This window comes from Periophthalmus magnuspinnatus, chromosome 11 (genome assembly GCF_009829125.3).
Source record: "Periophthalmus magnuspinnatus isolate fPerMag1 chromosome 11, fPerMag1.2.pri, whole genome shotgun sequence".
Lineage (NCBI taxonomy): Eukaryota > Metazoa > Chordata > Actinopteri > Gobiiformes > Gobiidae > Periophthalmus > Periophthalmus magnuspinnatus.
In genome coordinates this window covers 30,921,891-30,949,634 of record NC_047136.2, presented here as the reverse complement: position 1 = coordinate 30,949,634, position 27,744 = coordinate 30,921,891, and the positions used below count along the sequence as shown (strand labels likewise).

Sequence of the window (27,744 nt, the reverse complement as noted above, 5' to 3'; positions counted from 1 at the left end):
TGCTGCGCCAGTTAATTTCATGTTATTATTGTAATTACTGCAATAATAACTTGTAATGATAATAATGTATTATTAGTATTCTTATTGCAGGGAATTCTTAGTATTCTTATTGCAGGGAATAACTGCACATACCTTTAGTGAATGTAACTGTTTCTTTCCCCAAACCAGCGCCGAAGAATGTACTGCAGAGTTAACCTGAGTGTGCCAGTGCTGGAAAGGTTCTATAATCATGAAGACACACGGCCTGACTTTCGGCTGAGCAGGGAATCCTTGGCAGTGCTAATGCGCCTTCTGGAGCTGGACCGACGGCACGGATGGGGTGCTGAGCTTGAGGTGTTGGTCTTCCTCTTCTGGCTGGCAAGTGGAACATCATACCGGGTGGTCTCCCGAGTGTTTGGGATACCACGCTCCACTGTCCACTGCATCGTCCACAGGGTCACTGGGGAGGTGGTGGCCCTGCGTCACAAAGTCATCCACCTCCCTACCAATGATGACTTTGAGGCAGTGACCCTTGGGTTTGCACAGTTGGCGAGGCACAGGGCCTTTAGAAGAGCAGCTGGGGCAATAGATGGCTGCCATGTAAGAATCAGGCCACCCAGTGGCCCTGATGGTCAGTGCTACCGAAACAGGAAACTGTTTCCTAGTATCATCCTACAGGCTGTCTGTGACCATCAGGGCCGCTTCATAGACACCTACGTGGGGTGGCCTGGTTCTGTCCATGATGCAAGAGTGCTTCGATACAGTCCTCTGTACCAGAGAGGACTGTATCCTCCTCCAGGATACTTCATCCTCGCAGATGGAGGGTACCCCTGTCTCCAGCGTCCACTCCCCCTCATCACTCCCTACAAGAGGCCTGTGCAAGGTGTGGGAGCCCAGCGCTTCAACTGTCATCATTCCAAAGCACGTTCAATTATTGAGCGTGCCTTTGGAATGATGAAAACAAGATTCAGGGCCATCTTTTTTCATGCGCTGGAGGTCCACCACACCTTTGCACCACATGTAAGTGAAATGTTAAATATCATGAAATATGTGATTATGAAAGACTAAATCATATTTTGTTGTTATAGGTCATCACTGCCTGTGCCGTCCTCCACAACATCTGCCTTGGGGCAGGAGACACTGTGGCCCTGGAGGACGAGCCACAAGAGAATGTAGTGGAAGATGAGGGGGGCAATGAAGTGGAGGCCGTCGCTGGAGCACAGTGGCGGGACCAGCTGTCTGCTGAGGTCTCTGCCCTGGAGGAGGTTCCCATGGAGCACGATTACATCTAGGTATTTACATAATACCAAGTTATATACATTGTTATTGGAAGTGTTTCAGGGGGGATTCCCTGTAAGCACTGTAACTCTAAATAGGTGTGATGTGACATGAGAGTGCTATCCATATTCTTTCTGATTCCTTTTAAGTGACATGCCAGTCATCTATGGCCCCAGCGAGCCCTGCAAGCCCAGCCCATGAACGATGCGGTGGACAGTGGAGCAGCACCCGGTGTGAGAGCCGCACGTACCAGCCAGAAGATGAAGACCTCAATCTCAGCACTCTGAAGTTGGTCCAGGCAGAGAAGGTTGATTAGCACTGCCAAGGTCCCTGGAAGTGTGTCTTCATGATTAAAACCTGGCACTGGCACACTCAGGTTTATTCATTTGCAGTTTACTTTAGTCTTTGAAGTTCTTATGTTAATAAATTGTAAATACTACTTTATTTTCCTTGTATGTAAGATGAATGTAAATATTTGTAAAGAAAAAATCATAAATGCTTCAAAATCAAACTTTATTGTTTATCTATTAATTTTTCTAGCAAACCAAACAACTTATCGTAACGCTCCCTCCTCTCCTCTGCATCTCTTTCATAATGCTCCCTCTGCATTTGCAAATCCTCCCTGTATAATCTAACAAGGTCACTCTCCCGCTTTCTTTTCCTTCCTTGACCTCTTCTTTGTGGTGGCTCATCCTCCTCCTCCTGCTGCTGTTGCTGCTGCTGCTCCTGCTCCACCTCCTCGTCCTCCTCCAGTGGCTGCGGCTGTGGCTGCGGCTGCGGCTGTGGCTGCGGCTGTGGCTGTGGCTGCGGCGGCCAGGCACTACTTGGCCCTGGTGTGTCCTCAGGGATAGAGGCGATGAGGACAGGGGGGTTGATGGAGGCCCTCTGCCCCAACACCTCATCCATGAGGACAAACCAGGGCCAAGTTTCCGCAGTGGCCTTCCCTGCCACACCCTCTCCACTTTTTGGATACTTGAGGTATCCAAAAAGTGGAGAGAATAAATATTAATACAAGACATGTGAAAACAAGATTAACACAATGGTTTATAAGTACAAATGAAAACAGTACACAGTCAGATCATGTACATACTTTATATTTCTTTTGTAGGTTTTCCCACTTCTTTTTTGCCTGAAGGGGAGTGACCTTCCCCTCCAGGCCCATCTTCTGCAGTACTGTTCTGAGTGACACAGAAAAACATTCACAATTTACCCAATTATAAAACAGCAGCATATAATACATTGACAATCAGAATGTTCTACAACACTGTTACACATTTTCTACAGTTATTGGAAACATTTGTTCAGTTACTATGCAGCACATTCTATCATTCCATTTATGTAGTTCATTATGTGTTTTTTTTAAGATATTTTTGAGTCTTCTTTGGTAAAGAAGGTAGTTTTGATGATGATCAAATGAATAATTCCCACGTTTTTGTGAGCAACAACAGGTACGTAAAGTTCTCCACTCAGATAAGCATCTTCAGGGCCATCAGTGAGCCTCTTCTGTACTTCTGCTCACAGAAGTACAGGCTGTGGATAAGACGGGAATGAAATAGGGAAATCCATCTTAAGTCATTGCTATCCACGTATGTACAAATGTAAAGGTATTCATTTCGCAGTAAGGGCAACTTTAATGTATTTCTAGGGTCCTTCTTATATTATCTGGGTATACAGTGTTGTAGCCCTTACTTCCACGCCGCCTGCGCGGAGAATTTCGCCCCACTGAACAGCTGCACGTGCTCGCCCCTCAGGCGGATTAACTCGCCCGTCCGCTCCTTGCTCCCTAAAGACAAAAGAATATTCTCAAATAAGGAAGAATATTAAACATTACGATTAATACACAAATGTACAAGTGTAAGCGATAATTCACTCATTGTTACAGTTAAATAGCAATTACTGTAAACTCAATTTAACGGAACTTCACTAAGTTGAGTCGCCTCATACAGATCTGAATTTAATTCTAACAGTTTCATGTAGCTACAGTTTCATGTCGCACTGTTGAACCAGTCCACGTGAACCAGTACTTACATTTAAACGTGTAGTCCTGTGCGCTCTCCATTTTCGTCTCCGTCTCTTTTTTGCGTAGCCGCGGTGCATGATGGGATATAGAAGTGCGTGAAGTGTGCATGGATGCACGCTTCGCTTACGTCCGATCTCCGTGGAAACGGTGGAAAGCTAAGGGCAGATTTGTGGTGCGCATTCAGAAGGGTGGGTTGAAATCGGACAGCCCTTGTCGCACCGGAAATTACGTAACTGCCCCTCGAACCGCACTTCGAATGGTGATTCTAAGGGCAGGTGGGAGAATTCGGACACGGCCAAAATGTGCCCTGCATTTCCAGCGTTTCCACGGAGATCGGTCGTAACCAAAGCGTGCATCCATGCAGACTTCACACACTGCTATATCCTTTCATGCACCGCGACTACGCAAAAAAGAGAAGAAAATGGAGTCCGCTGCGCAATACACATTCAAATGTTCGTACTGGTTTACCTCACCTACAACAGTGCGACATGAAACTGTTAAGTCTGAATAAAGATAAGTACAGGCCGTGTGTTTGATGATTAAAAAGGGGGGAGTTACATGGAATAAAGGAATGTGCAGTTATTACTAGACAATAAGAAGACATTATTATCATTAGAAATTATTACTGCAATAAGAATAATGTAAGAATGTTCGTTTCTATTGTAAGCGTCTGTCATGATGCCTGTTTTTTCCTGTCCTCCTGTGCTCTCTCCCCCTCCCCTACCTGTCTGCCTGGAGCTGGGCGGAGTTCCTGACTCCTCCTCACGCACCTGGAGCGCATCAGCGCAATTACTGTCACCTGCTGCCGAGTATATGAGGGCTCGGCAGAATACACTCGGAGCCAGACCGTCCGTGTGTAAACGTGAATGCTCCAGCTCAGTTTTAAATCTTTGTTGCCCGTCTGCATGCTCTTATTGGATTTTTTGCCACCTTCCAGATTCCTGTCCTCGCTCGTTCCTGCTCCTGCCTCTGCACTCCAGCTCCGGTACAGTCATCCCTCTGTCCTGCCACCTGTCCTGTCTTGGTCTCCGGCTTGCTGCCTGCCTGCTGCCTGCCTCCTGCCCTGGGTCCCGCTCTCTGGACTACGCCGGTCCCGGTCTCGTCCCGCTCCTGTCTTCACTCCGGTCCTGGCTTTCCCGTCCCCGACTTGCACTCTGCCCGCCTGGCCTGCCTCCCGCTCCCTGGTTCCTTGTGTGTGTTTGAATGAACTGTTAAAGACTGAACTTCACTACTCTGTAAATAAACACTGTCAACTTGCCCTGAGTCTGCACTCCTTGGTCCGCACCCGCAGAAGCCGTTACAACAGCGTCAAAGACCAAAATGATATTACCTCTGTCTCTTGTTACATTTTCACAAGGTATATTTGGTTAAAGTTATGAAGTAGCTACAATTGAGAAAAAAATCACCTTGAACGTTATATTTGCCTATTGATATTCAATCTAAACAGAAAGAAATGGCTGCGACGACGACATCTTGACTTTTCTTCTATTAAATAATTAAAAATAACGTACGTAATGTGTGTATTGTACGCTCAAAGACAGCGGTGGAAGTGCAGTCCGTGGTGTAGGCCTGTCCCATTTCAGCAAGATGAGGACACATTCTCGTTCGGAAGCTTCAAACTATACTTTGAGGAGTACTTCGAAGGGTACCTTCAAAAGGTGCATTTGGCGAATTAAGACACGGCCACTGTTGTTGAACCTAGACCTGACCAACTGGAGGAGGCTCGTACCTATTTGCTTAGTTAAGTCCAGGTGGCAACTTTTTTTTTTTTCCCCAGGCAGTGTATAAATTGTGCAATTCAGTTTACAAATTTGGCCTCACCATTTTTGATGCATTTTGCATGCATTTTTTTTTTTTTTTGGCATGAGAATAATTAATACAAAATATGATCATTGTGGCCCTGTTTTGTGATTGTAGAAGATGAATAATACTAATTAATGTGTTGCACTGAAATGTGCACAGTCTAACCTGTCACATGCGCTCTAATAATTGCTTATATAGTAGTTCATTTCACCTCAGTGGAATAACTGAGTCATGCTGAGTTTAAATGGAACTTATTTAAACCTGAAACTGAAACTTTTCGAGACAGAAGTGAATGGCTTGGAGACAGGAAGTGAGAGCGCACAGACAGGAAGTGCTGCTGCAGATGATTAAAATGAAAAGAAGCCAAAATATATAAGAAATATAAGAGAGAAAAAAAAACAAAAAACTCCACAAAAACTCATACTCATCATTCTCATCATCATCGAGTTCCTGCATTAACCCTGAGTAAGTCACTCGATTCCACTGTCGTTATTGTGCCATTCACCACATTGTAGTTGTCTTTCATTATACATGTTCAGTAATAACCGACTCATGGTTTTCAGATTCTATAATGTGATGATGTCTCACTCATAGACATTACATTTGACATAAAATATCTAAAAGGTAAACTCATAAATGTTGAACCTGATCATTTCTATCAGTGACTAGACCCGAGAACTCACTGTGTTACAGCATGAATCTGCATTTAAACAATGAATTTAGCAGCTCCCATCCAGTAGTGGAACGTAATAAAATAAAAATTTGTAAATTCCTGTACTTAAGCACACATTTAAGGTATTTGACCTTATATTTTTACAGGTCTTTCATCCACCTACACCAAACTGTTACTCTTACTTAACATCAGCCTGTCCAGGGATGACATGTGGAAATTCATATTTTTGTTATAACCTGGCACCAAACATCTTTCCTGTTTTTTAAGGTTAATGTAATGTCGTGGACTGTCCCTGTCTAAAAAAAAAAAGCATACCATGCCATACCATACAATACCATACCATTTAAGTACATTTCAAAGTGTATACTTTTTACTTTTACTTGACTACATTTGAGACCAGTATCTTTACTTTCTACTGCACTACAATGGTCCATTTATATATAAGGTCTATGTGACTGCAATAGGCACTGTGGGTGAAAAGTATTGCCAAAAGGCACACTGACAGTACTAAACATCCCATAACATCAAACAAGTAACATCTTTAGCCAACCCATAATCGGAAAAGTTACACAATGCAACTTTACATCTATTTTTCACTTCCTTCCATCCTGCACTTTTCTTTTTCTCTTGTCAGACCTGTCTCTTCCCTCCCCTCCCCTCATCTGTGTGAGTAGTTTTTGATTGACAGGTGACTTGCAGCAGCCTGTAAAACCACAGCCCCAAATGGTGCACACGCCCTCTGATTGCCCCGCCCCCAAAGCCCCGAGCCGTGAATACTTCTGCTCCTGCCAGCCTCTTTCCTCTTCTGTGTATTGCTTAAAGTATATGAGTACAAGCAGTAGTAGCAGTAGTAGTAGTAGTAGTAGTGTAACTAGTACTACAAGATGGCGGAGCTGGAAAGCTTGGAGTTTGGGAAATCTGACTTTATTTTACTGGATGAAGTGACAATGGAACAGTTTATGGAGAATTTAAAGTTAAGGTGAGTTTTGATAGAAGTTACATGAGGAGGAAGAGAAGCTAACTGTGCTAATCCATGAAGTATAGCCTAAAATCACTATTTACACTTGTACACAAGTGAGTATGAGCTGTTTGAAAATGAGAGATAATAGAAATTTAAAGGTGGACTGTGGAATTTATGCGGCCATCTGCTTGTTTCTCGTTTCTATGGAGATGTTACTGATATGCCAAGAATGTTCCACAGTATTTGACTTGTCTTATATAGCATTCATTTCAATATCCTAAAATCACTATTCAAAGTTAGAAAAGTGAGTATAATCTGGACTGTGGAACTTTTCTGGCCACCTGCCCGTCTCCATGGAGATGGGTGAGATTAATGTCAAACATTTTAGGCAACTTTTTTTTTTGTATTTGTTTGTTGAAGATTAGTTGTGATTTTAGACTTTTTCCTTCCCTTTATCTATTTTTTTTACTTTTTGTATTACTTTTCTCATCTATTACTATATTACTCTTACCTTATCTTGTCATTGGAGTTTGGCAGTGCAGGCTTCCTCCTTCTGTTACTCTCTCTCTCTCTCTCTCTCTCTCTCTCTCTCTCTCTCTCTGTCTGTGTGATTCTCTCTCTTTCTCTCTGTTTCTCCACTGCCTCTAATGTTGCCTCATCAGTTTTCTAACACAGATGTCAGAGTGGTTATTCTGTGTCCTCTCCTCAGTATAAGGAAGTTGGGATTAGACTCCTGATCTCTCTGAGTGTGTTACTGTGGCACAGTGGTTATCCTGTATCCTCCCCTCAGTGAGGTGGTTGTGGTTTACACTCCTTCAGAGATTTCTTTAAATTTGTCATACATTTTTATCAGACTAGCTCATATATGGTGGTGGTTGGTAAAATCCTGTGCTGCTATGTTGTTAGCCTGATTGGACACGCCTGCCTACAGAGTTTTGTTCTGTTGTTTCTCTCTCTCTCTTTCTTTCTCTCTCTCCACTTCCCATATTATTTATTTCATATCTTTATTGTTCGGTGTGTTTGACACGGTCGGCAAAGTATGAGTCCTGTCTCTGTCTCTCTGTCTTCATTCGTGTTCATGTTCTTTCTCTTTTTTGTATTATTCATTTAAAGTGATAGTATGTAACTTTCTGGAGGTGGCACATCACCTACATGACTCCATGGAAACAGAAAGTTAAAACCATACTTTGGAACATTCTCCTTGGAGATAGATATGTTTTATGCCATACTGTGTAATATTACAACCAAAGGACAACATTTTTTCACGGAAACATGGCTCCCCCAGGTTAAATAAGTCAGTTTGTTGAGATGCAAGCCAAGTCAAAGTAAGGACATGTTGTTTTCTGCTTTTTAGTGATATAAAAACATTGCTAATGAAAAGAACATGCTTTTATTTTAGTCTGTTTTTTGGCTCTGACTTTAAGAATCTCCACCTCTCTTATATTTAATTGTGATATTTGGCAGACAGTCCTTTCCCTCCTTTTTCTCTCTCTCTTCCTCTCTCTTCCTCCCTCTATCTCTCACTCGTTCTCTTTTGTTCCTTCTCTGTCTGTAATATTATGTTGTATATTTGTGTGTTGAGCGTTTTATTCCTTTTCTCTTCCTCTTGCTCTCTCCCTCTCTCTCCCTCTGTCTCTCTCCCTCCCTCTCTCCCTCGTGCCACGTCTCTCTCTCTCCCTCTTTCCCTTTCTCTCTCTTTCTCTATCCCTCCCTCTTTCTCCTCTTCTCTTTTCTTTGTGTGTTTGAGATTTGGCAGAGAGTGCATTTCTCATGGGCGTGTCCTGAGTTTGATCATCACAAACAGGTTGAGTCCAGGTCTCTGCAGTAGCACAGACATGTCCACAACATAAGACACACGTGTAGAACATGAAAGATAACATGACCATGTAGAACGTGTAGAACATGGAAGAGAACATGACCGTGTAGAACGTTTAGAACACATGTGTCAAACTCAAGGCCCGCAGGCCAAATGTGGCCCTCCACATCATTTTATGTGGCTCTCAACAGGGTAAATTAAAAGGGTATGCTGGTCTTAAAATGTCATTTTATCAGGAGATACACAGTTACAGAGGCATATTTTTACATCTAGGCAAATGCGTATGCAATATTTGTAACTTGAATAAGTAATAAATACAGAAACAGTGAATTCATTTTCATTTTATTTTTGTAACTCCCAAAATCACAACAACAGTTGTCTCAAAGGGCGTTCATGTTTTGGTTGATGGGGGAAACCGGAGTACCCGGAGGAAACCCATCCAGACACGGGGAGAAACATGCAAAACTCCACACAGAAAGGCAGAATTAACAAGTAAAAAAAAAAAAAAAAACATTTATTTTACATCTGGCCCTTTGAGAGCAGCCCTTTTGCTAATGTGCCCTTGGTGAAAATGTGTTTGATGCCCCTGATGTAGAACATGGAGGAGCATTCAACTGTGCCCTATGGTTTGCATCAGCGGTCACTTTAGAGGAAGTCCTGTTTTTTAGAAACATAAACTCAACTCAATAATGGTTTTATACAGCAGAGTTTCCCAAGCTTTGGGTCACATCCCTCTGATTCAGCTGCACTGTCAGAGTTTTCACCAACCAGTTGGTGGCTTAGAGATTCTATAATGTGATAATGTCATGCTCCCAGATGGCATCCAGAGACAGAGTTTTCCCTGTTGACTACATTGTACTTTGACATGAAAAATCCTAACGGTGAATGAACAAATATTGACCCTGATCATTTCTAACAGTGACTAGACCCAAGAGCTCATTGTATTTCAACACAAATCTGCATTTGAAAAATATTCAATTTAGCTGCCCCCATCTGTATTAAATACAGTATAATTGGCTATTAGAATGTGGTGTTGCCATCTGAAACACACACATGGAGATTTTAAGATGCTAAATACTAGCATTAGCATTCATTCAAATGTTTTCTAATACTACAGAGTGAGAGATGTATTTACCAGCAGTGACGCAACTGTTTATCGGATTGTTCTAAATTAATTTACTTTTTAACCTTGAATTGGCTGATGTATCTCTATGGACATTTTACAATAAAAATGGCGGATTTAGATGGTAACAAACATTTTTTGATGATATTGATACTTTGCGGCTGATGTCATCAACATTCACTGGCAGTGCTAACTGTGGACACTGCTCTGTCTGGGGCTTTGTTAAGCTTGTAACACAATCTAACCAGAAAGAACTGACTTCAATCAATTTTGTATTTTTTCTTGAGTTTTCAGACAATCTAAAAACATTTGTTGACAGTGTTTGCGTTGTGTCACCATGGTAACTACTGAACATTGCACCATAGAGATACATGTAGAACAAACAGTGATGTTGCTGCAAAGTATCAGTATGAAAAATGACATTGCAACATTATAGAATCTCATGGGTTTCAGACAAACAAGTGAGGAGGCCCTTTTCCCAGTCAAAACATATCATATTTTTATTTCAATTGCTTAATTACTATGACCACGGAAGGAGGTTGCTATAGCTTCAAGCCCATGAATGGTTTAACTTGAGCTGGAGACAGGTCAGAATTCTCAGGTGTAATTTGCTGTTTAAGTGACAGACTACAGATGTGTTGTCCTGGTTTAGGGTTAATATCTGTGTAATTACTGGACCTATCCGCTTGAAACAAAAACTGGCACAGTCCAAGTCCGTCTTCTCTATCAGTATAAATAAACAAAAGTGAAAGGATTTTTTTCACAATAGCTTCAGAAAGTGGTGCCATTATGCAGCCTCAAAGAAGTGATAGTTAACAGTTTATAAGATTATTATAGGTTTGTGGAGATTCCAAAAAATTTAAGTAATGAACTGGAGAAAAAGGCCACTATAAATATGTACTTAATTCATGATCCTGAATATAGAAACAAAACTTCCTTAAAGGGGAAGTCACATACTGGCATCTCCAAATTGTACAGGAACTAATTATGCAATACTAATAAGAAAAAAACATTTGTGTATGTATGAATAATAACCATCAAAACGGTCTTGTCTCCATGGAGATGTTATTGTTTTGACTATAAAGTATTCAAGTTTTGTCTATCTCCATGGTGACAAGTAGGTGCAGGTGTGTGTTCACTGGCCACTGTGGTTTGTGTGTTTTCCGTTAGTGGTATGTTTGCTGTTAAAGATGAACTATGTAACTTTTCTACCCTGGCTCTGTAACCTGCTTGTCACATAAAAACAAGCTTTGCTTGGAATCTTGTATTTCTCCAGTTTGGTGTTTTTTATCAAAAAAATGTCCTTGAAAAACTTTCATTCTTACTATGAGTGGGATCATCTCCACAGATCTGATCTTTAACTTGGTTTGGTGGTGTGTCCATGGAGTTATATCATACAGTGTGAAACATTCCTTTGCTGGCAAAGCATTAACAGTTGATCTAAACCTACAAAGACTCTCTCTGATGTGAAGAGTCACTGCCTAAACCCCAGCACCTACAGCCAGTCATGAGTCAGTGCTAATGCAGTCTCCGCAGCTCAAGGGCTGAATCTTGAGGTTCTGAGCCTGAAGCCTGTCCATAAACTGACAATGAGATACACTCCACTTGTGTCATTCACAGTTTAGATGCTCCATTGAGAATCTACCACTTTTTAAATTTATTTTTTATTTTTTAAACACTGAAAGAGCGCAGGATACATACACATCCTTTAAACTAGTCAAAGTGTCTGTTGAATGTAATCGTTAGCTCATAGATGATCTCATTTCACAAGTCTCTCCTCCTCCCCCTGACTTCTCAATCCTCCATGTTTGACACGTCTTACTCAAACGGCTGTTTCCATGACGACCTCTGACCGCACTCTCACTTCCTGTTGGGTGGAGGCAGTGTGCATGTCACTTCCTGTCCTCTGTGCCTCTGAACCTGATCAAATGTGGTCATGTGTGGCAATGGAAACAAGCTCCAATCAGTTTAAACCTAAAGCTGCACTATATAACTTTTCTGGTGAGGGGTTTATAGCTATTACTTTAGGCTTGAATGTCCCCAAGTATGGCATTAATCTGCTTTGCATTTATTAAATTACAGGTGTTTTATTGCTTGAAGATACCTTAAAAACATGCATTCATACTGTGATTGGGATGGTTTCTCCAGACTTTAGCAGTTTGTGTCACTTGCTTGTTTCCATTGAAATTTACGTTTAATACCAAACTGTGAGCAGACTTCTATTTCTTATTTCTCCAAAATAATTTATTTGCCTTAAAAAAAAAAATCCCCCCCTCCCTTTGGTCACTACTTGGTTTAGTCCGTGAGCCCGGTGGATTCGGGGATCAGCAGCTGCGCCGCTGCTTCAACAGGCGCAGACAGGACGCTCTGAGCGCCGCGGGTGCTGAAACTGTGTTGCTGAGTGGAGAGCAGAATGGAGCTCATTTATAAACCTGGATCAGCATCGTAGGTTTGCCACAATATGATAATAAGATGATGTCCCAGAGACGTACTCCTCTTCAGACTCAGAGCAACACTGTCCTGGTCACTTAAAAAAATGAAACCCTGTTCCGTTTGTTTCGTTTGGGGGAAACGGACCTTTCAGGCTCAGTTATTGGATGAGCTAAGTGCTTATCAGTGTGGAGCGCACCTACGGCTCCTCGGGGCGCACAAACATACACATGCCGTCCTTTTGTCTTTTACACAACCCGAGGGCTGACTTAAAACGGTGTTTAGCTGTTGGTCACCGACAAAATAACAGAGACAGAGAGACTGTGAGAGGAGAGAAGGGAGAGCGGGTTTGAGCAGGGAGGCCACAGTCTCCACACAGCGCTCTCTGTGTGTCAGCCTTCTTCCTGTCAGGCGCGAGGGGCTTGGTTTTAGCGTCGCAGCAGAACGGGTCCAAAAATGGAGCCTGTGGGTCAAAGCCTGAGTCAAATGCTACAGGCCTATAAATGAATTAATTTTAATTTAATAAATTAGGGTCAATAAAATATGTCCTAATAATAATACTGTTTAAATATATTTATCTAAGTCTGTGATCTTGAGACTGACCATCTCTTTATGTCTGTTTGTTTTATTGTATTGTCTCTCTGGTGTATTGTTTTTACTGTGTGCATTTGTTTTATGATTGCATCAACCTGTCTAGGGACAGCAGATGGAAATTAGCCTTGGGCTACAATCTGACAACATATTTACATATCTTGTATATGCTCATTAATGTGTTTTGTCCCTATTTAAAAAAAATAATAAAATAAAATAAAATTCATTTCCATTCATCATCATCCCAGACCAAACTCAGGAATTAGCCCCTGCTGCTCTATAGTTAAAATCTATAACACCGTGGATCATTATGTTATATAATGCTATATAAATGCATATTTTGAATTGCAATATTGACCTAAAATGACTTAATAAAAAACAGAAACCAGTGCCCAGTAGGAGCTGATGTTGCAGTGAACGTCATCACAACAAACTGCCACATGCCTCTCCTAGGGAGAGCTGCAGATCAAGCTATTAGTGGATTTTGTTTTTTTGTTTTTTTTTTTGCACCAAAATCACTACACAACACTGCCAAATTATACACGTGTCACAGATTAAGAAGTGAGTGGTTCCTTGATGTAAAGTGCTTTGAAGGTGGAAAAGTGCTTTATGCATAAAAATGTGACCATTTTCACATGTATTATTATTTTTTAAAAATACATTTTATATTGATTTGTTTTATAATTTTTATAATTTGATTTTAATTGTTATTTTTTTGTATTTATTATTACATTTTTTATTGTTTCTATTGATTTATTTTTGATTAATTTATAGATTTTTGTAGCCTAATCTTTTTCCAATTATCAATGAACTTGTGCGTTGCAGATTTGAAAAAGGTCGTATCTACACGTTTATCGGGGAGGTGGTAGTGTCGGTAAATCCGTACAGACAGATGGACATTTATGGCACCGACACGATCGACGCGTACAGAGGTCGCGAACTGTACGAGAACCCGCCCCATCTGTACTCTGTGTCCGACGCCGCGTACAAGGCCATGAAGAGGAGGGCCAAAGACACATGCATCGTTATATCAGGTAATACACTGCGCTAGTGCTGTCACCATACTAACATTTAAAACTCCATTTTCAACAATAAGGAATATATGCGATTTATCACTCTAAAAATAACTACAAATAATAGGCGAAATCCATGTAGTAGAAAGCTTTATTTATTTATTTAGTTATTTATTTTTTTTACAATTATTATATATATTTTAAGGCTGTAAAACCCCTCACCACACACTTTATACACTTTTTTTTCAGACAGACATTAACATTTTCTCACATTTCACTCTTGTTTAAACACTCTCAAAGTTCAACCCTTCGTAGATTAAAATACTAATAACAATACAACAACAACTACTACTACTACTACTACTACTACTACTACTACTACTACTAATAATAATAATAATAATAAAAACTGCAAGCAGTGATAAAGGGCCTCGCCACCCCTTGCGACCGCAGGGTACAGGCCACAGTGAAGATCCTGCCTTTCGTTCCTGCTTACATCGCCCCTCCCCCAAAAATCAGCGTCTCAGTAATACTACTCAATTAATTCCACTGAGACCATTTATGACATTGTCACACCTGCACGGTTGGAAATAGAGTTATGTCATCTTTGGCTTTTTTGTTCAGTATGATGAGAGGAATAGGTGTACCAAATTATTTTTCATCCTAGTTAACCAAAACCCATGTATTTCAATAAGAAAAGTCAGATGTTGCCATAGCAACACCTTTGAAAATAGGGGTATGGTGTCATTGATTTTTTGTTCAGTATTGGATTAGGGATGTCCATGCCAAATTTCAAATGTTTGTGACAAAGTAATTTTTTTTGCGTACCATTTAAAAATTTCAAGGGGGCGCTGTGGAGCAAAGTAATATTTGACATATGTAAATTGCATATCTATGCACTCAAAATATGATTTTGAACAAAACGTATATTAATGCCGGAAAATAGGACACTGCATGTTTGAGTTACGGGCAATTTAAAACTTAAAAAAACATCTTTTTTCTTTGCAGGCTGGCCACACCCACATTTTATGACTTAGAAAATTCCAAAAGAGTTCCCTATAATCCCACAACAGTCTAGTAAATTGTGACCATTTTGCAAGTTTCTTGAATGAAAATCCACGGCATAAAAAATCCAAATGTTAGAGTTAAAAGTTTGAAAAAATGGGGTTCCGCCCACAATGGCCGACTTCCTGTAGGGTTTAGGGTGGGGTCATAATGTAATTTTTTACTTGTCTTGACATTTTCTATATTTGTACCAAATTTAATTTGTCTACGATGAAAAAGGTCTCTCATTGCCGTAATGTATTTTGATTTTTGAGGTGGCGCTATTGAGTCATTTTGAAACATTAATTTTTTTACACATGAAAATACAACATTTTTTGCCAATCTTCAATTTCAGGCCATGGTTTAATTAATGTAGAACATCTATTTAGTATACAACAAAGTCCAGTACTCTGAACCCCATTCATTTCGATGACACATTTATTATGTTACCACGGTAACATAGTTGCAAAGTCATAATCAAAATGTGATTGATAATCTTTAATCACACACGGGTTTAGTGGGATTTGACCAAATTTGAAGTGTTTGTGATGAAAACTGTGAGAAAATGTCCTGAATGCGAGGGTGTGCACTTTTGTCATTGCCTGGTTTAATCCAATATGGCCGACTTCCTGTACATTTTAGGGCGGGGCCACAATATAATTTTTGTCATGTCCTGACATGTTCTATTTTTTGATGTGAGTTTCAGATTTTTACATTGACTTTTTTCCGAGTCGGGCTCCCATTGGCCCCATGAAAATCAAAGTTTGAGGTGGCGCTACCGAGTCGTCTTTCGTTATTTTTTCTCTGGGTCTTTTGTGACAATTAGAGCTCGTCGAGTTCTAATTTTTGACACCACTCACTGCCATGTTGGGGCGTGTTTACTACTTGATTTTTGCCATTTTCCATGTTCCGGACGTGGTTTTAATGGTCCCTCGCCGGGACGTAGTCCCAGGCTCGGGCCTAATAATAATAAGCACAGTATTATAGAACGAAACCAAATACTAGTCTATACTGTACTGTAAATAAAAATGACAGGTTTTAGAAATGCTCTAACAAATGTAATTTTAATGATCAATCTACGAGGTTGGACACATAAAAAATGATTAATAGTGACATTTTCTCACATTTCTCTCTTGGTTAACAGTGACACGGGCATATTTCACAGTTCCTCTGACTGCGCCTCTTTGTCCTGCGCCGCTCCGCTGTAGTGTCTTTTTCCACTGAAGACCTTGGTGCAGGTGTCTTTTTCTGAGTGAAGAACATAGTCTCCGTGCAGAGAAACACTTTTGAGTCCAAAGCGTTTCTGAAATGTGTCAAACCAGTCCTTGCTGGCATTAAATGGGCTTGGTACTGCGTGAAAAGGAGTCGTCGATGTCCTGGGCTCCGCATCATCCTTCTCCTCGCTGTCAGGAATGTCATCGCAGTCAGCAAAGGTTTCATAAAGCGCCTTAGCTTTTGTGCAGATGATGTTACCAACATCATCAAGCGTAATGTTCGTTTTCCTGCAGTTACTAAATCACAAAGCTAAAGCAAAAGCTTTTTCCATCCTTATTAAAACTTATTGCTGCGGCGTCCTCATGTTATTTTCCTTCTTCTTTATGTGACGAGATATATATATATATATATATATATATATATATATATATATATATATATATATATATATATATATATATATATATATATATATATATATATATATATATATATATATATATATATATATATATATATATATATAACGTCATAACGTATACCTGCCCTCAGCATGTCCATGTCCTTGCTTAAATAGACCAACACGGCAGGACAGTTTCAGCTCGTCTTCATTCAACAACTTAACTCATCTCATCTCCTACACGCCCTGTGCGCGGTCACTCTTGTTTGCCGCTGCGCTCCTCAAATGCGCTGTACCGCAAAATAAGTAGGAACCAATATTATTATGAAGAAAGAAATTGTTAATACATAAAATAATATACGTCAAATAAATCAAAGTTATCATAATTTTAGCCAATCAGGACGCAGAACACAATGCACGCTCATACACTGTAAAAAAAAAAAAAAAATTTCATACATATTGAACATACTGATTCTAATACCACGGTGATAATAAAAAAAAAAAAACTAGTTAGTTTTGATACTAGTTTAGTACTGATTAGTATCTGATTTGCTTTACTTTTGACAACCTACACTGCGCTAATATTATGTCAGGTGACAGTTTGCATTCACCAGACATCAGCACATTGTAGAATCCCTCGAGTTTAACCTGAGCTGGAGGGCCAAGTTTCTGGAGTCAATCCCAATGATTTCAACATTTGTGGCTTTCTCACTACTCGATTTTGTGCATTATTTAAGGTTTTATCCTTCACATTACATTACTTATCCTTCACATTACATTAACTTACCTTCAAATTATAAATCCATACAACATGACAGTTACTCTTACTTTTTAATTCCTTGGACCACTTTTATTTCTGTGTTTCCAGGAGAGAGTGGAGCTGGAAAAACAGAGGCCAGTAAATACATCATGCAATACATTGCAGCCATCACCAACCCCAGCATGAGAGAGGAGGTGGAGAGGTAGGGCATCAAGGTTAATATATGCATATCTCATTATACATATGTGTGTCAAATGTGAACACAACCCCGACATGGAAGAAGAGGTGAAGAGGTAGGGCATCGTTGTTAACAACCTTGTACCATGTATCTTTTGAGGTTAAAATAGGTCCACTGTATGCTGTCTGCAAATAATTATACTATATGTTTTATTGTTTCATTTTACATGACTCAGGAAGAGCAAGTTAGCAGGCTAGTTATTGTTAGCTTTACCGTGACGGCTAAACTCTGCTCTGGTCTCTGAAATTTGTGAATGTAGGTGAGGAATAACTTTGGACCACTGCAGACCATTTTCCAGTGTGTTTAAAGGCTCATAGTTGTCCCCTTTAAATGAGAGAGGAGGTGGGCATCGAGGTTAATTTAGACATATATACATATATATATATATATATATATATATACATATATATATATATATATATATATATATATATATATATATATATATATATATATATATATATATATATATATATATATATATATATATATATATATATATATATATATATATATATTTTTTTTTTCCTTCCTGTTTTTTCCAGGGTGAAGAATGTTCTGCTGAAATCCAACTGTGTTCTCGAGGCTTTTGGAAACGCCAAAACAAACCGAAACGATAACTCCAGTCGCTTTGGGAAATACATGGACGTCAACTTTAACTTCAACGGAGACCCAACCGGAGGGCACATCAACAACTACTTGCTCGAAAAGGTGAGATACGCACGAAATATCAAAATACAAGGTTACAAGGTTGAAACTATAACTGGATTTAACAACTACTATCTCAAGAAGGTACATGAGAATTATTCACCTCAAACCAGAAGTTGCCATGGGCACCGCCATCGTCATTGGAGTTGTATTATTTTGCATGAGACTGCCGATCTTAACAGTAAACACGTTCTATAGGGACTACAAAGGTGTTTAAAAAATTTCCAGAGAATCGCTGCATTGTTGACTTGTTGATCACATGAGCATTGGACATTTTGCACAAATAAACTTCATATCAGATATTTTAGTGGTGAAAATGTTCTGAAATTCTCCATTACAATGAATGTGATTTCCGCTTAACCGGAATGCCACAACTCACCTACTGACACGCACAAGAAAATGGAAGCACATAACTCCTGTTTAGTCTTTCTTGCACGTTCCTACACACTTCGCAGTCACATTTAGAATACATTTCAAAATGTTATTGATTATTTTTGAAGAGGTAAAGTATTATACAGAATTTTTTTTATTTTTTTTATCAGTCAATCAATCATGTTATAACATCGTTCCCTCATCAGGGTTCAGATGTCATCCATGCTTGTCTAAGTAATTTAGCGACCTCTCTCACAACCTATTTGAACCCTCCTTACAGTTAGCTGTAAGATTCTGTACAAGGCTCCACCCACAAACCTACGTCACCCATGCTCCCACATGACAATTTTCCATAAATATACAAAAACATGATACAAAACAATATACTGCATCTTGGCAAACCTGATGTGATGTGCAGTAGTTTTGTTAGTGGGATGCAGCTGATGTGTACACACTGAACTGTGTTGTGTTAGCGCTCTGAAGGGGGAGTGAATGAGCACAGGGAGCAAAGGGGAGACTCAGGCGTCAAAAGAAAAAATTAAACTAATCAAACATGTTAATAATGTTATTTTGGGGGAATCTAACATTTTCAAAACAATAAAAGTTTACATTGTGATCTAAATATGTTATGTGTTAGCAGTTAATACCCCATAGAAGTAAAATAATCCCTCTTTAATACCCCATAGAAGTAAAATAGGTTAAATTTGTGTGTTCTCAAATCACCACTTAATGTTTTTCTATTCACAGCTGAAATGGGAAGTGAGAAGAGCATTTTGAGGTCACATATTATCAGTGTTGGGCCGTGCATTTTACCCTTGACCCTTCTGTGACATCCCTTTTACACATTACAACATCACCTCAATATAGGCTAGTCAAGCAACACTTAATTTCAGAAGCATTTAAAACCAATAAGCATGCATTGCATTCACAATTAAGAGTAGGAATTGAGAACAATAGCAGGGTTGTTAAGGGCTGAATAGTGTAGTCTCAGCTGAAACTGGAAACAATAGCTGTTTACAGTTTCAGTGTGGTCAACCCCTCCCCTCAGATAAATATAAGGCAGTGGCCACAAGCATTCTGACCAGAACTGAAGAAGCGGCTTGGATGAGCAGCAACACGTCTTCACTCCTACAACGATTCGTCCAATTGACAGATTTGAACTTTGTCATTTGCTACTCGATGAAGCAGATATAATACGACATGAAGAGAACAGAGAATATTTTTGTTTACATATTTATGCCAATAAAATGAAATAAATTCACTTTTCTGAGCATGTTTAGGCCAGCAGAGAAGGCCTTGCTGGCCCTGACGGCCTGCCACCGCATATTATAGACTTTTGGCGCTGGCCTTGAGACAGTGTTGTTTCTCTGTACCTGCAGTGGATGTTGCTATGTCCAAGTTGTGTCCACACAATTTACCAACTGCACAGCTATGTCCTTGAACTCACCTGAGACAGACTTAAAAGTCCCATGTTATGCTATTTTCTGATCTATGCTATAATTTCTTCATCACAACAAGACCTGGAGTTGTGTTTTGTTTCATTCACACATGCTTAACACACAAACCCTGCATATTTAGGCTGAGTTAAAGCACTCTGTTCCACCTTGTGATGTCATGTGGTTTTACAAGAAGTGCTCCACTGTGTATTTAAACTCCATACATCTTCTCCAGAATCATTTGGGTCATTTGAGGCTCTGGGATTGCCAAATTCTATTAAACAAAAGGTAAAAGGAACTGTTAATTTGAAAGCTACCACTTCATGACATCAGAAGGTGGAACAGAGCATTTTGAGCAGTGGAGATATGGAGATTAATAATTAAAACTAATAATAATTCAACTAACAAGAGTCAATATTGTGCAATATGAGATCTTTAAAGGAGCACTATGCAACTTTTGGAGTGAGGTGTCCACCAGCTACTGGTCCTCATGGAGATGTAATTACTTTGCCGGGAATGCCCCACAGTATGGGATTAGGCTTATCTTGCATTTATTCAATCCCAGGTGTTTTCCTTGCTCAAAATATCGATTAAAAACATACATTCTTACAGTGAGCATGAAAGGTGATGCATCCGATACCAATGCTGATGCTAGCGGCTAGTCTTCATAGCCTCATATAAACTGCTTTACAGTCTCCAAAGCTATAGTTTATTTACTCTTGTTTATCATCATCACTTTGAGATTTTAATCCATGGCTTTTATCAGTAACTGCCTAGATTACTGAAATGCGTTTTATGTTGGGTTCAAACAAACATCACGCACACAGCTAAAACTTGTCCAGAAGGACACAAATACATAAGACCACATCACACCCATTTTTGCACTGTCTCCCAGTCTCTTATTGAACTGACTTTTAAAATCCTTTTATTTGTTTTGAAATGCTTCCATGGCCTTGCCGCTCACTATCTGTCCGACCTGCTTCAACCCTGTGCCCCTCCACGCTCACTCAATTTGGACCAAAATTGAAGGAAAAACTTAAAAAATCTCACCTGTTCTCCTTAGCATTTCATTGTGATTCATGTTGACTTTTAGAGTGTACAGTATGATTTTATATGTCTGTATTTTTGCAATCTGTGTCTCTTGTGTAGTCTTTCCTATTTTTTGTTTGATGCTGCACTCTGGTCAACTTTGTTGTTGCAGTAAAGCTGGGTTGGATTGTTTGCTTTTTTATTTTAGACTGAGCTTATAACGTGTTGTTTTTGTTTCAGTCCCGAGTAATTCAGCAGCAGCCAGGAGAGAGGAACTTCCACTCATTCTACCAGGTAAAAAACTGCACTAAATAATTACACAAATATGCAAGAACAAGGTCATGCATATTAAAGGTTCTCAAAAGCCTTGTTTCCACTAGTTTGCTCTGGAGTGGATCGGTATGGCCCGCAAGTGTCCCCACTGTACTTCCTGGTTTGAGGGTCTGACCCTGGAGTGTACTAGCTCCCAGCAGAGTCTGGGACTAGTACAGTATGGCTCCAGGCGTGGTTAATGACCAAACAAAATGATTTGACAAGAGAGAATGCAAAGTTAGGCAAAAACAAGATGGCAAAAAGCAGATATAAACATAAAATAATAATCTCTCACCAAATGCTGACGTAATCTTTTGATAAACCACTGTATTTCCAGCAATGGCAACAAATATTGAGCTGACAGGCTCCACAAAACTAGTGAGCTAGTATTAGCTGTATCCTGTTTATCGATGCACAGGGCTCATCTTAACATCAAAAATATTATATTTCCTGTGCATAATGCATCTAACAGGTGCAAAACCCAACGCATCACATAAAAAGAGGTTAAATATGGTGTAGAGGCATGGAGAACAGAAATAATGGCATAAAAAGCTGATAATAAACCAGAGGAAGTTTTGTGTTTATGCTAGCCTTAGTTTCAGCTTCACCCTGTTTCACAGTGCCACAAACTTGGAACATCTTTTTGTGCATCACTGAGATCGACCTTATAATTATGGGTATAATTCAGATTTGATTTATTAATAAAACATGAGTTATGTTTGGGTGATATCAGCGTCTCACGTAGCAATGCCCTGCCCCTGGAGCTGTGCCCGGAGCCGTGCCTCTGGAGCTGCGCCCGGAGTCATGCCCGGAGCTGTGCCCAGAGCCACACCCGGAGCCATGCCCAGAGCCCTGCCCTCAGAACCGTTCTCTCACACTGAGAGAATTCTACCCAAAAGTTCGGCATCATTTTTATTTGTCAAATCATAATTTCTGTGTATATTAGAGGAATTTTGTTGTGGGATAAAACTGGGAAACTAGGATAAAAATTGTAAACATCCATCCATCCATTTTCTTCCGCTTATCCGGGGCTGGGTCGCGGGGGCAGCAGTCTAAGCAGGGACTCCCAGACTTCCCTCACCCCGGACACGTCCTCCAGCTCCTCCTGTGGGACCCCAAGGCGTTCCCAGGCCAGCTGAGAGACATAGTCCCTCCAGCGTGTCCTGGGTCTTCCCCGAGGCCTCCTCCCGGTGGGACATGCCCAGAACACCTCCCTAGGGAGGCGTACAGGAGGCAGCGGCTCTACTCCGAGCTCCTCCCGTGTGACCGAGCTCCTCACCCTATCCCTAAGGGTCCACTCTGCAGAGGAAACCCATTTCAGCCACTTGTATCCACGACCTTGTCCTTTCGGTCATTACCCAGAGCTCATGACCATAGGTGAGTGTAGGAACGTAGATTGACTGGTAAATCGAGAGCTTCACCTTTGGGCTCAGCTCCTTCTTTACCACAATGAACCGATACAGTGACCGCATCACTGCAGATGCTGCACCGATCCGCCTGTCAATCTCATGCTCCATCCTTCCCTCACTCGTGAACAAGACCCCGAGATACTTGAACTCCTCCACTTGGGGCAGAGACTCTCCACCCACCCGGAGAGGGCAAACCACCTTTTTCCGGTCGAGCACCATGGCCTCGGATTTGGAGGAGCTGATTCTCATCCCAGCTGCTTCATATTCGGCTGCAACCGCCCCAGTGCCTGCTGCAGGTCCGGCATCCCTTACTTCCGGTGTCCACCACCGGGTTCGGGGATTGCCGCCGCGACAAGCACCGCAGACCTTACGACCACAACTACGAGCAGCCGCATTGACAATAGAAGTGGAGAACATGGCCCACTCAGAGTCCATGTCCCCAGCCTCCCCCGGGATCAGGGAGAAGCTCTTCTGGAGGTGGGAGTTGAAGACCCCTCTGACAGAGGGCGCTCCCAGACGTTCCCAGCAGACCCTCACGATGCGCTTGGGCCTGCCAGGTCTGTCCGGCTTCCTCCTCCGCCAGCAGATCCAACTCACCACCAGGTGGTGATCAGTTGACAGCCCCTCTCTTCATCCGACAACAAAGTCGATCATCGACCTCCGACCTAGAGTGTCCTGGTGCCACGTGCACCGATGGACACCCTTGTGCTCAAACATGGTGTTTGTTATGGACAAACTGTGACTAGCACAGAAGTCCAATAACAAAACACCACTCGGGTTCAGATTGGGGAGGCCATTCCTCCCAATCACGCCCCTCCAAGTGTCACTGTCATTACCCACATGGGCATTGAAGTCCCCCAGAAGAACAATGGAGTCCCCGGTTGGTGCACTGTCTAGTACCCCTCCCAGGGACTCCAAGAAGGCCGGGTACTCCACACTGCTGTTTGGCCCGTAGGCTGACACAACAGTGAGAGACCTGTCCACGGCCTGAAGGTGCAGGGACGCGACCCTCTCGTTCACCGGGGTGAACTCCAACACGTGGCGGCTGAGCTTTGGGGCAATGGGCAAGCCCACACCAGCTCGCCGCCGCTCCCCGCGGGCAACGCCAGAGAAATGGAGAGTCCAGCCCCTCTCAAGAAGTTGGGTTCCAGAGCCCAAGCTGTGCGTGGAGGTGAGGCCGAATATATCTAGCCGGTAACGCTCAACCTCCCGCACAAGCTCAGGCTCCCCAGAGCTAGTCTCCATGTCCGGAGATCCGGTCGTCGAGGTCTCCGCCTTCGACTGCCGCCCAGATCTCTCTGCACCCGCCCCTCATGGCTCCTCTCACAGGTGGTGGGTCCACGGGAGGACGGCCCTACGTCGTTCCTTTGGGCTGGGCCCGGCCACCAGGCGCTCGCTGCCGAGCACCCACCCCAGGCCTGGCTCCAGGGTGGGGCCCCGGTAATGCCAGTCTGGGCGACGTAAACGGCATTGTTGTGTTTTTCTTCATAAATTGTAAACATTTTGGCAAAATATTAAATATAATGATCTTAACTATGTTTTGGCAAAATGAGTAGTCCAACCTGTCATATGCACTTAAAATAGATAAATATATCATTTAAAGTCAGTGATGTTTAAATTATTTTTTATCTTTTCCCAGTTACTTCGAGGAGATTCTGAAGAGGTCCTTCGGTCTCTGCACCTACAGAACGATCCTGCGCTTTACACATACACCAGAGAGGGCGCTGCAGCTACTGTGAGCCTAAACACACAGTCTAACACAGGGGTCGGCAACCTTTAACACGCAAAGGATGAAAGACGGCTCCGGAGTCGCGGGTTGCCGACCCCTGGTCTAACACATTTCTTATCAAAGTGTTTAAATAAAAACTTTATTTCTCAGACTTCGAACAATGACTGTTTGAGCCACAAGGCGGTGCGGCATGCGCTGCAGGTGATCGGCTTCACAGAAAAAGAGATCAGCTCCATCTACGAGACTCTGGCCACGATTCTGCTTCTGGTGAGGATCAGTTAGACTGATCGTTAAGGCTGAGAGATGAATCACAGTCAAATCAAAATTGCTATTTGAAAGGGCACAATTATCACAAAGGTTGCCATTTTTAAAGTACCCTAATTTCCACACAGAGCACAATCTCCATTATTTTGCATAAAAACTGTTAATCCTGGAGTTGAGATCTGTCCAGTCATGTTCTGAATTATCCCTGTGTATCAGATGCCCTCCCCGTCTCTCCATGAGGTCTTATTCTGCGCAAAAAACTGCTAACCCTGTAGCTTAAATCTGTAAAAACATTCTGAAATGTGATCCTTGTCTTAGTTTGTCAGTTCAGATTTCAGTCTTTTTGTCAGTTCTTCTTGACATGTTTAAAATGTCAACAGAATCTAAAACAAATCTTAAATCTAACCGCAATCACAATGCTTGATAGAAAAAATTACAGCTAGATATTTTCCCAAATTATTCTGCCCTAATCATAATTATGCACTTCCTTGTGAGATGCAGGAGAACTTTGGATTCTTGTTTTAACAAGCAGGTGGTAGACTCCTTCGTCAGAAAAGTTCCACATATAAAGATTATTGTATCTTTACCTGGAAACATGTTTCCTTTTTGTGGATATGCAAATCCTCTCTTTGTGTCTTGATGAATGAACACTTGTGTCTCTGTGTCCAGGGTAACCTCCAGTTTGAGAGTGAGGCTGAGTCTGTCTTTGTCTCCACTCCTGAGTTTCTGGTTCATATCTCGGCTCTGACTCACACCGACCCGGGTTCCCTCAGGACCAGCCTGCTGTGCCGAACCGTGGCCACAGGGGGTGGCGATGTCATCCAGAAGGAGCACTCTGAACAGGAGGCCTCCTTCGGAAGAGATGCGTTCGCAAAGGTCAGAAATATATAGCACAATACATAAGGAAAGTGTTTAGCTCATAAACACATCGATTCAAACTATCATCTGCATAAACAACAGATTGTTCCTTCTATTTCACGTCTTCTTGACTACTGTTTAACCCACATTATGTAACTTTTTAGCCAAAAAAATAAACAGGAAAAAAAAAGAAAAAATGTAATTGCATGTTTTCTTCCTTGCATCTCCACAGACCTGACTCTTATTTAACTTGAAGAAGGGCCTCTTCCTGCTTATTTTCATAGAAATGTTGTTGCTTTGGCTATAATATTCCACAGTATGGCATAAAACGTATCTCCATGGAGAATGTTCCAAAGTATGGTTTTAACTATTTATTTCCATGGAATCATGCAGGTGATGTGCGAATTCCAGAAAGTTACTTACTGTACCTTTAAATGTGTTCCAGTGTTAATTTCAACAATGAAAATGTTTGTTTTTGTTAAAATAATATTTTTGCTGAATGAAACGAAATAAAAAACTCAGTTAAAAGTAACACTGATGACTGAATTGGTCGACAGTTGAAACCAGAAGTTTACATACACTATATAAAAAGACACATACAGTTTTTTCTCCCTGTCTGACATAAAAACAGACTAAATCTTTCCTATTTTACTTTTCCTATAGAATTACCAAAATTATTTATATTTGCTAAATGCCAGAATAATGAGAGAAGGATTTTTTAGACAATTTCTACTTTCTTCAAAATCTACTGGTGTAACTGAGCCAAGTTTGTTGCCTTTCTCGCACAGGCCTTTTCAGGTCTGTCCATAGATTTTCATTAGGATTGAGATCAGGGCTTTGTGATGCCACTCCAAAAAATTGACTTTGTTAACCTTGTTCCTTGTTCTTTCCTCATGATGCCATTTATTTTGTGAAGTGCAGCAGTCCCTCCTGCAGCTAATCCACCCCACAAAGTGATGCTGCCACCCTCGTATTTCACTGTTGAGATGGTGTTCTCAATTTTAGTTTTGTCAGACCATAGGACATGTCATCAAAAATGAAGGTGTTTGTCCCTGTGTGCATTTACAAACTGTAATTTGGGTTTTTAATGTTTCTTTTGGAGCACAGTAATGGGTTCTTCCTGCAGAGTGGCCTTTCAGCCCATGTTGGTACAGAACTTGTTTCACTGTGGATAATGTGACTCTCTTATGCTTCAGCAGCATCTTCTCAAGGTCTTTTGCTTTTTTTCTTGGGTTGATATGCACATTTTGGACTAAAGCACGTTCATCTCTAGGACACAGAACCTGTCTCCTTTCTGAGTGGTATGATGGCTGGACATTCTCATAGTGTTTATAAGAACTGTTTGAACAGATAAACATGGTGCCTTCAGGCATCTAGAAATTGTACTCAAGGATGAACCTGACTCATGCACCAATTCTCTTCCTGATATCTTGGCTTATTTATTTTGTCTTTCCCATGATGTTACACAATGAAGCAGTGTGTTTCAGGTGTGCCTTCTGATACATCCACAGGTGTGTCTCTAATTAACTCAAATGTTGTCAATAAATAATAAGCTTCCAAAGACATGACATCATGACATTTTCATGTTTAAATGTATAGTAATCTCACTGTATGTAAACTTCTGACTCTGAAGAAAGTCATGAAAAAATTGTAAAAGTGTATGTGTCTTCTTATATAGTGTATATAAACTTCTGGTTTCAACTGTACATTTTGTTGACTAAAACTAACAAAACAAAGGTTGGTTGGTTAAAAGTACTGATATTTTCATCAAATAAATCTTAATAATAAATAAATAAAATTACAATAAGTAATAGTTATAATAAAAGTAATAGTTACAACAAAATATATATTTTTGATTGACTAAAACTATTATGGATTTAGTGTATTACTCTAAGTTAACGTGACATTTAGTTGAGTCAAACTAGATGAAAAAACTAAAATGAATTTGACTGAATTTTCATCAAAGACTAAAACTAAATAATTTTTTGGTCCAAATGAACTCTGTTTCCTTTTAGGCCTTATACGAGAGATTGTTCGCTTGGATCGTCGGTCGCATCAACAGCATCATCGAGGTCAAAAACTACAACCCAGTGCTTCATGGAAAAAACACTGTCATCGGAGTCCTGGACATCTACGGCTTTGAGATCTTTGAAAACAACAGGTCTGTAATTTTTTAAGTGGATTGTTTATGTTTACTTCTTTATACTTTATTTCTTTATACTCTAGACTGAGACACTTCTATTGTAAATAGTGTAATATCATGTTATTGTGTTCTCATGTTGT

General features: G+C 40.8%; 3 protein-coding genes across 4 annotated transcripts in view; all 3 read left to right on the top strand.

The window, feature by feature from the left end:
• Positions 1-27,744, top strand: part of LOC117393383 (cell division control protein 42 homolog) — a 274,271-nt gene that overhangs the window by 211,497 nt on the left and 35,030 nt on the right. The window lies entirely within an intron of this gene.
• LOC117393376 (putative nuclease HARBI1) lies at positions 178-1,271 on the top strand. The gene is made up of 2 exons (XM_033991493.1): positions 178-999; positions 1,068-1,271. Exons 1-2 carry the CDS (start codon positions 178-180, stop codon positions 1,269-1,271), a joined length of 1,026 nt encoding a protein of 341 aa, XP_033847384.1.
• Positions 6,588-27,744, top strand: part of myo1g (myosin IG) — a 61,368-nt gene continuing 40,211 nt past the window's right edge. Inside the window, exons 1-9 of one of the 2 annotated variants that reach the window (XM_055225347.1) lie at positions 6,588-6,726; positions 13,500-13,708; positions 17,215-17,308; positions 17,890-18,055; positions 21,130-21,183; positions 24,250-24,345; positions 24,490-24,606; positions 25,273-25,479; positions 27,477-27,622. In XM_055225347.1, the coding sequence (XP_055081322.1) occupies positions 6,638-6,726; positions 13,500-13,708; positions 17,215-17,308; positions 17,890-18,055; positions 21,130-21,183; positions 24,250-24,345; positions 24,490-24,606; positions 25,273-25,479; positions 27,477-27,622 (1,178 nt within the window). In that variant the 5' untranslated portion in view covers positions 6,588-6,637. Of the gene's footprint in view, positions 6,733-13,499; positions 13,709-17,214; positions 17,309-17,889; positions 18,056-21,129; positions 21,184-24,249; positions 24,346-24,489; positions 24,607-25,272; positions 25,480-27,476; positions 27,623-27,744 lie in introns of both variants that reach the window. The other variant, XM_033991540.2, reaches the window with a different exon arrangement.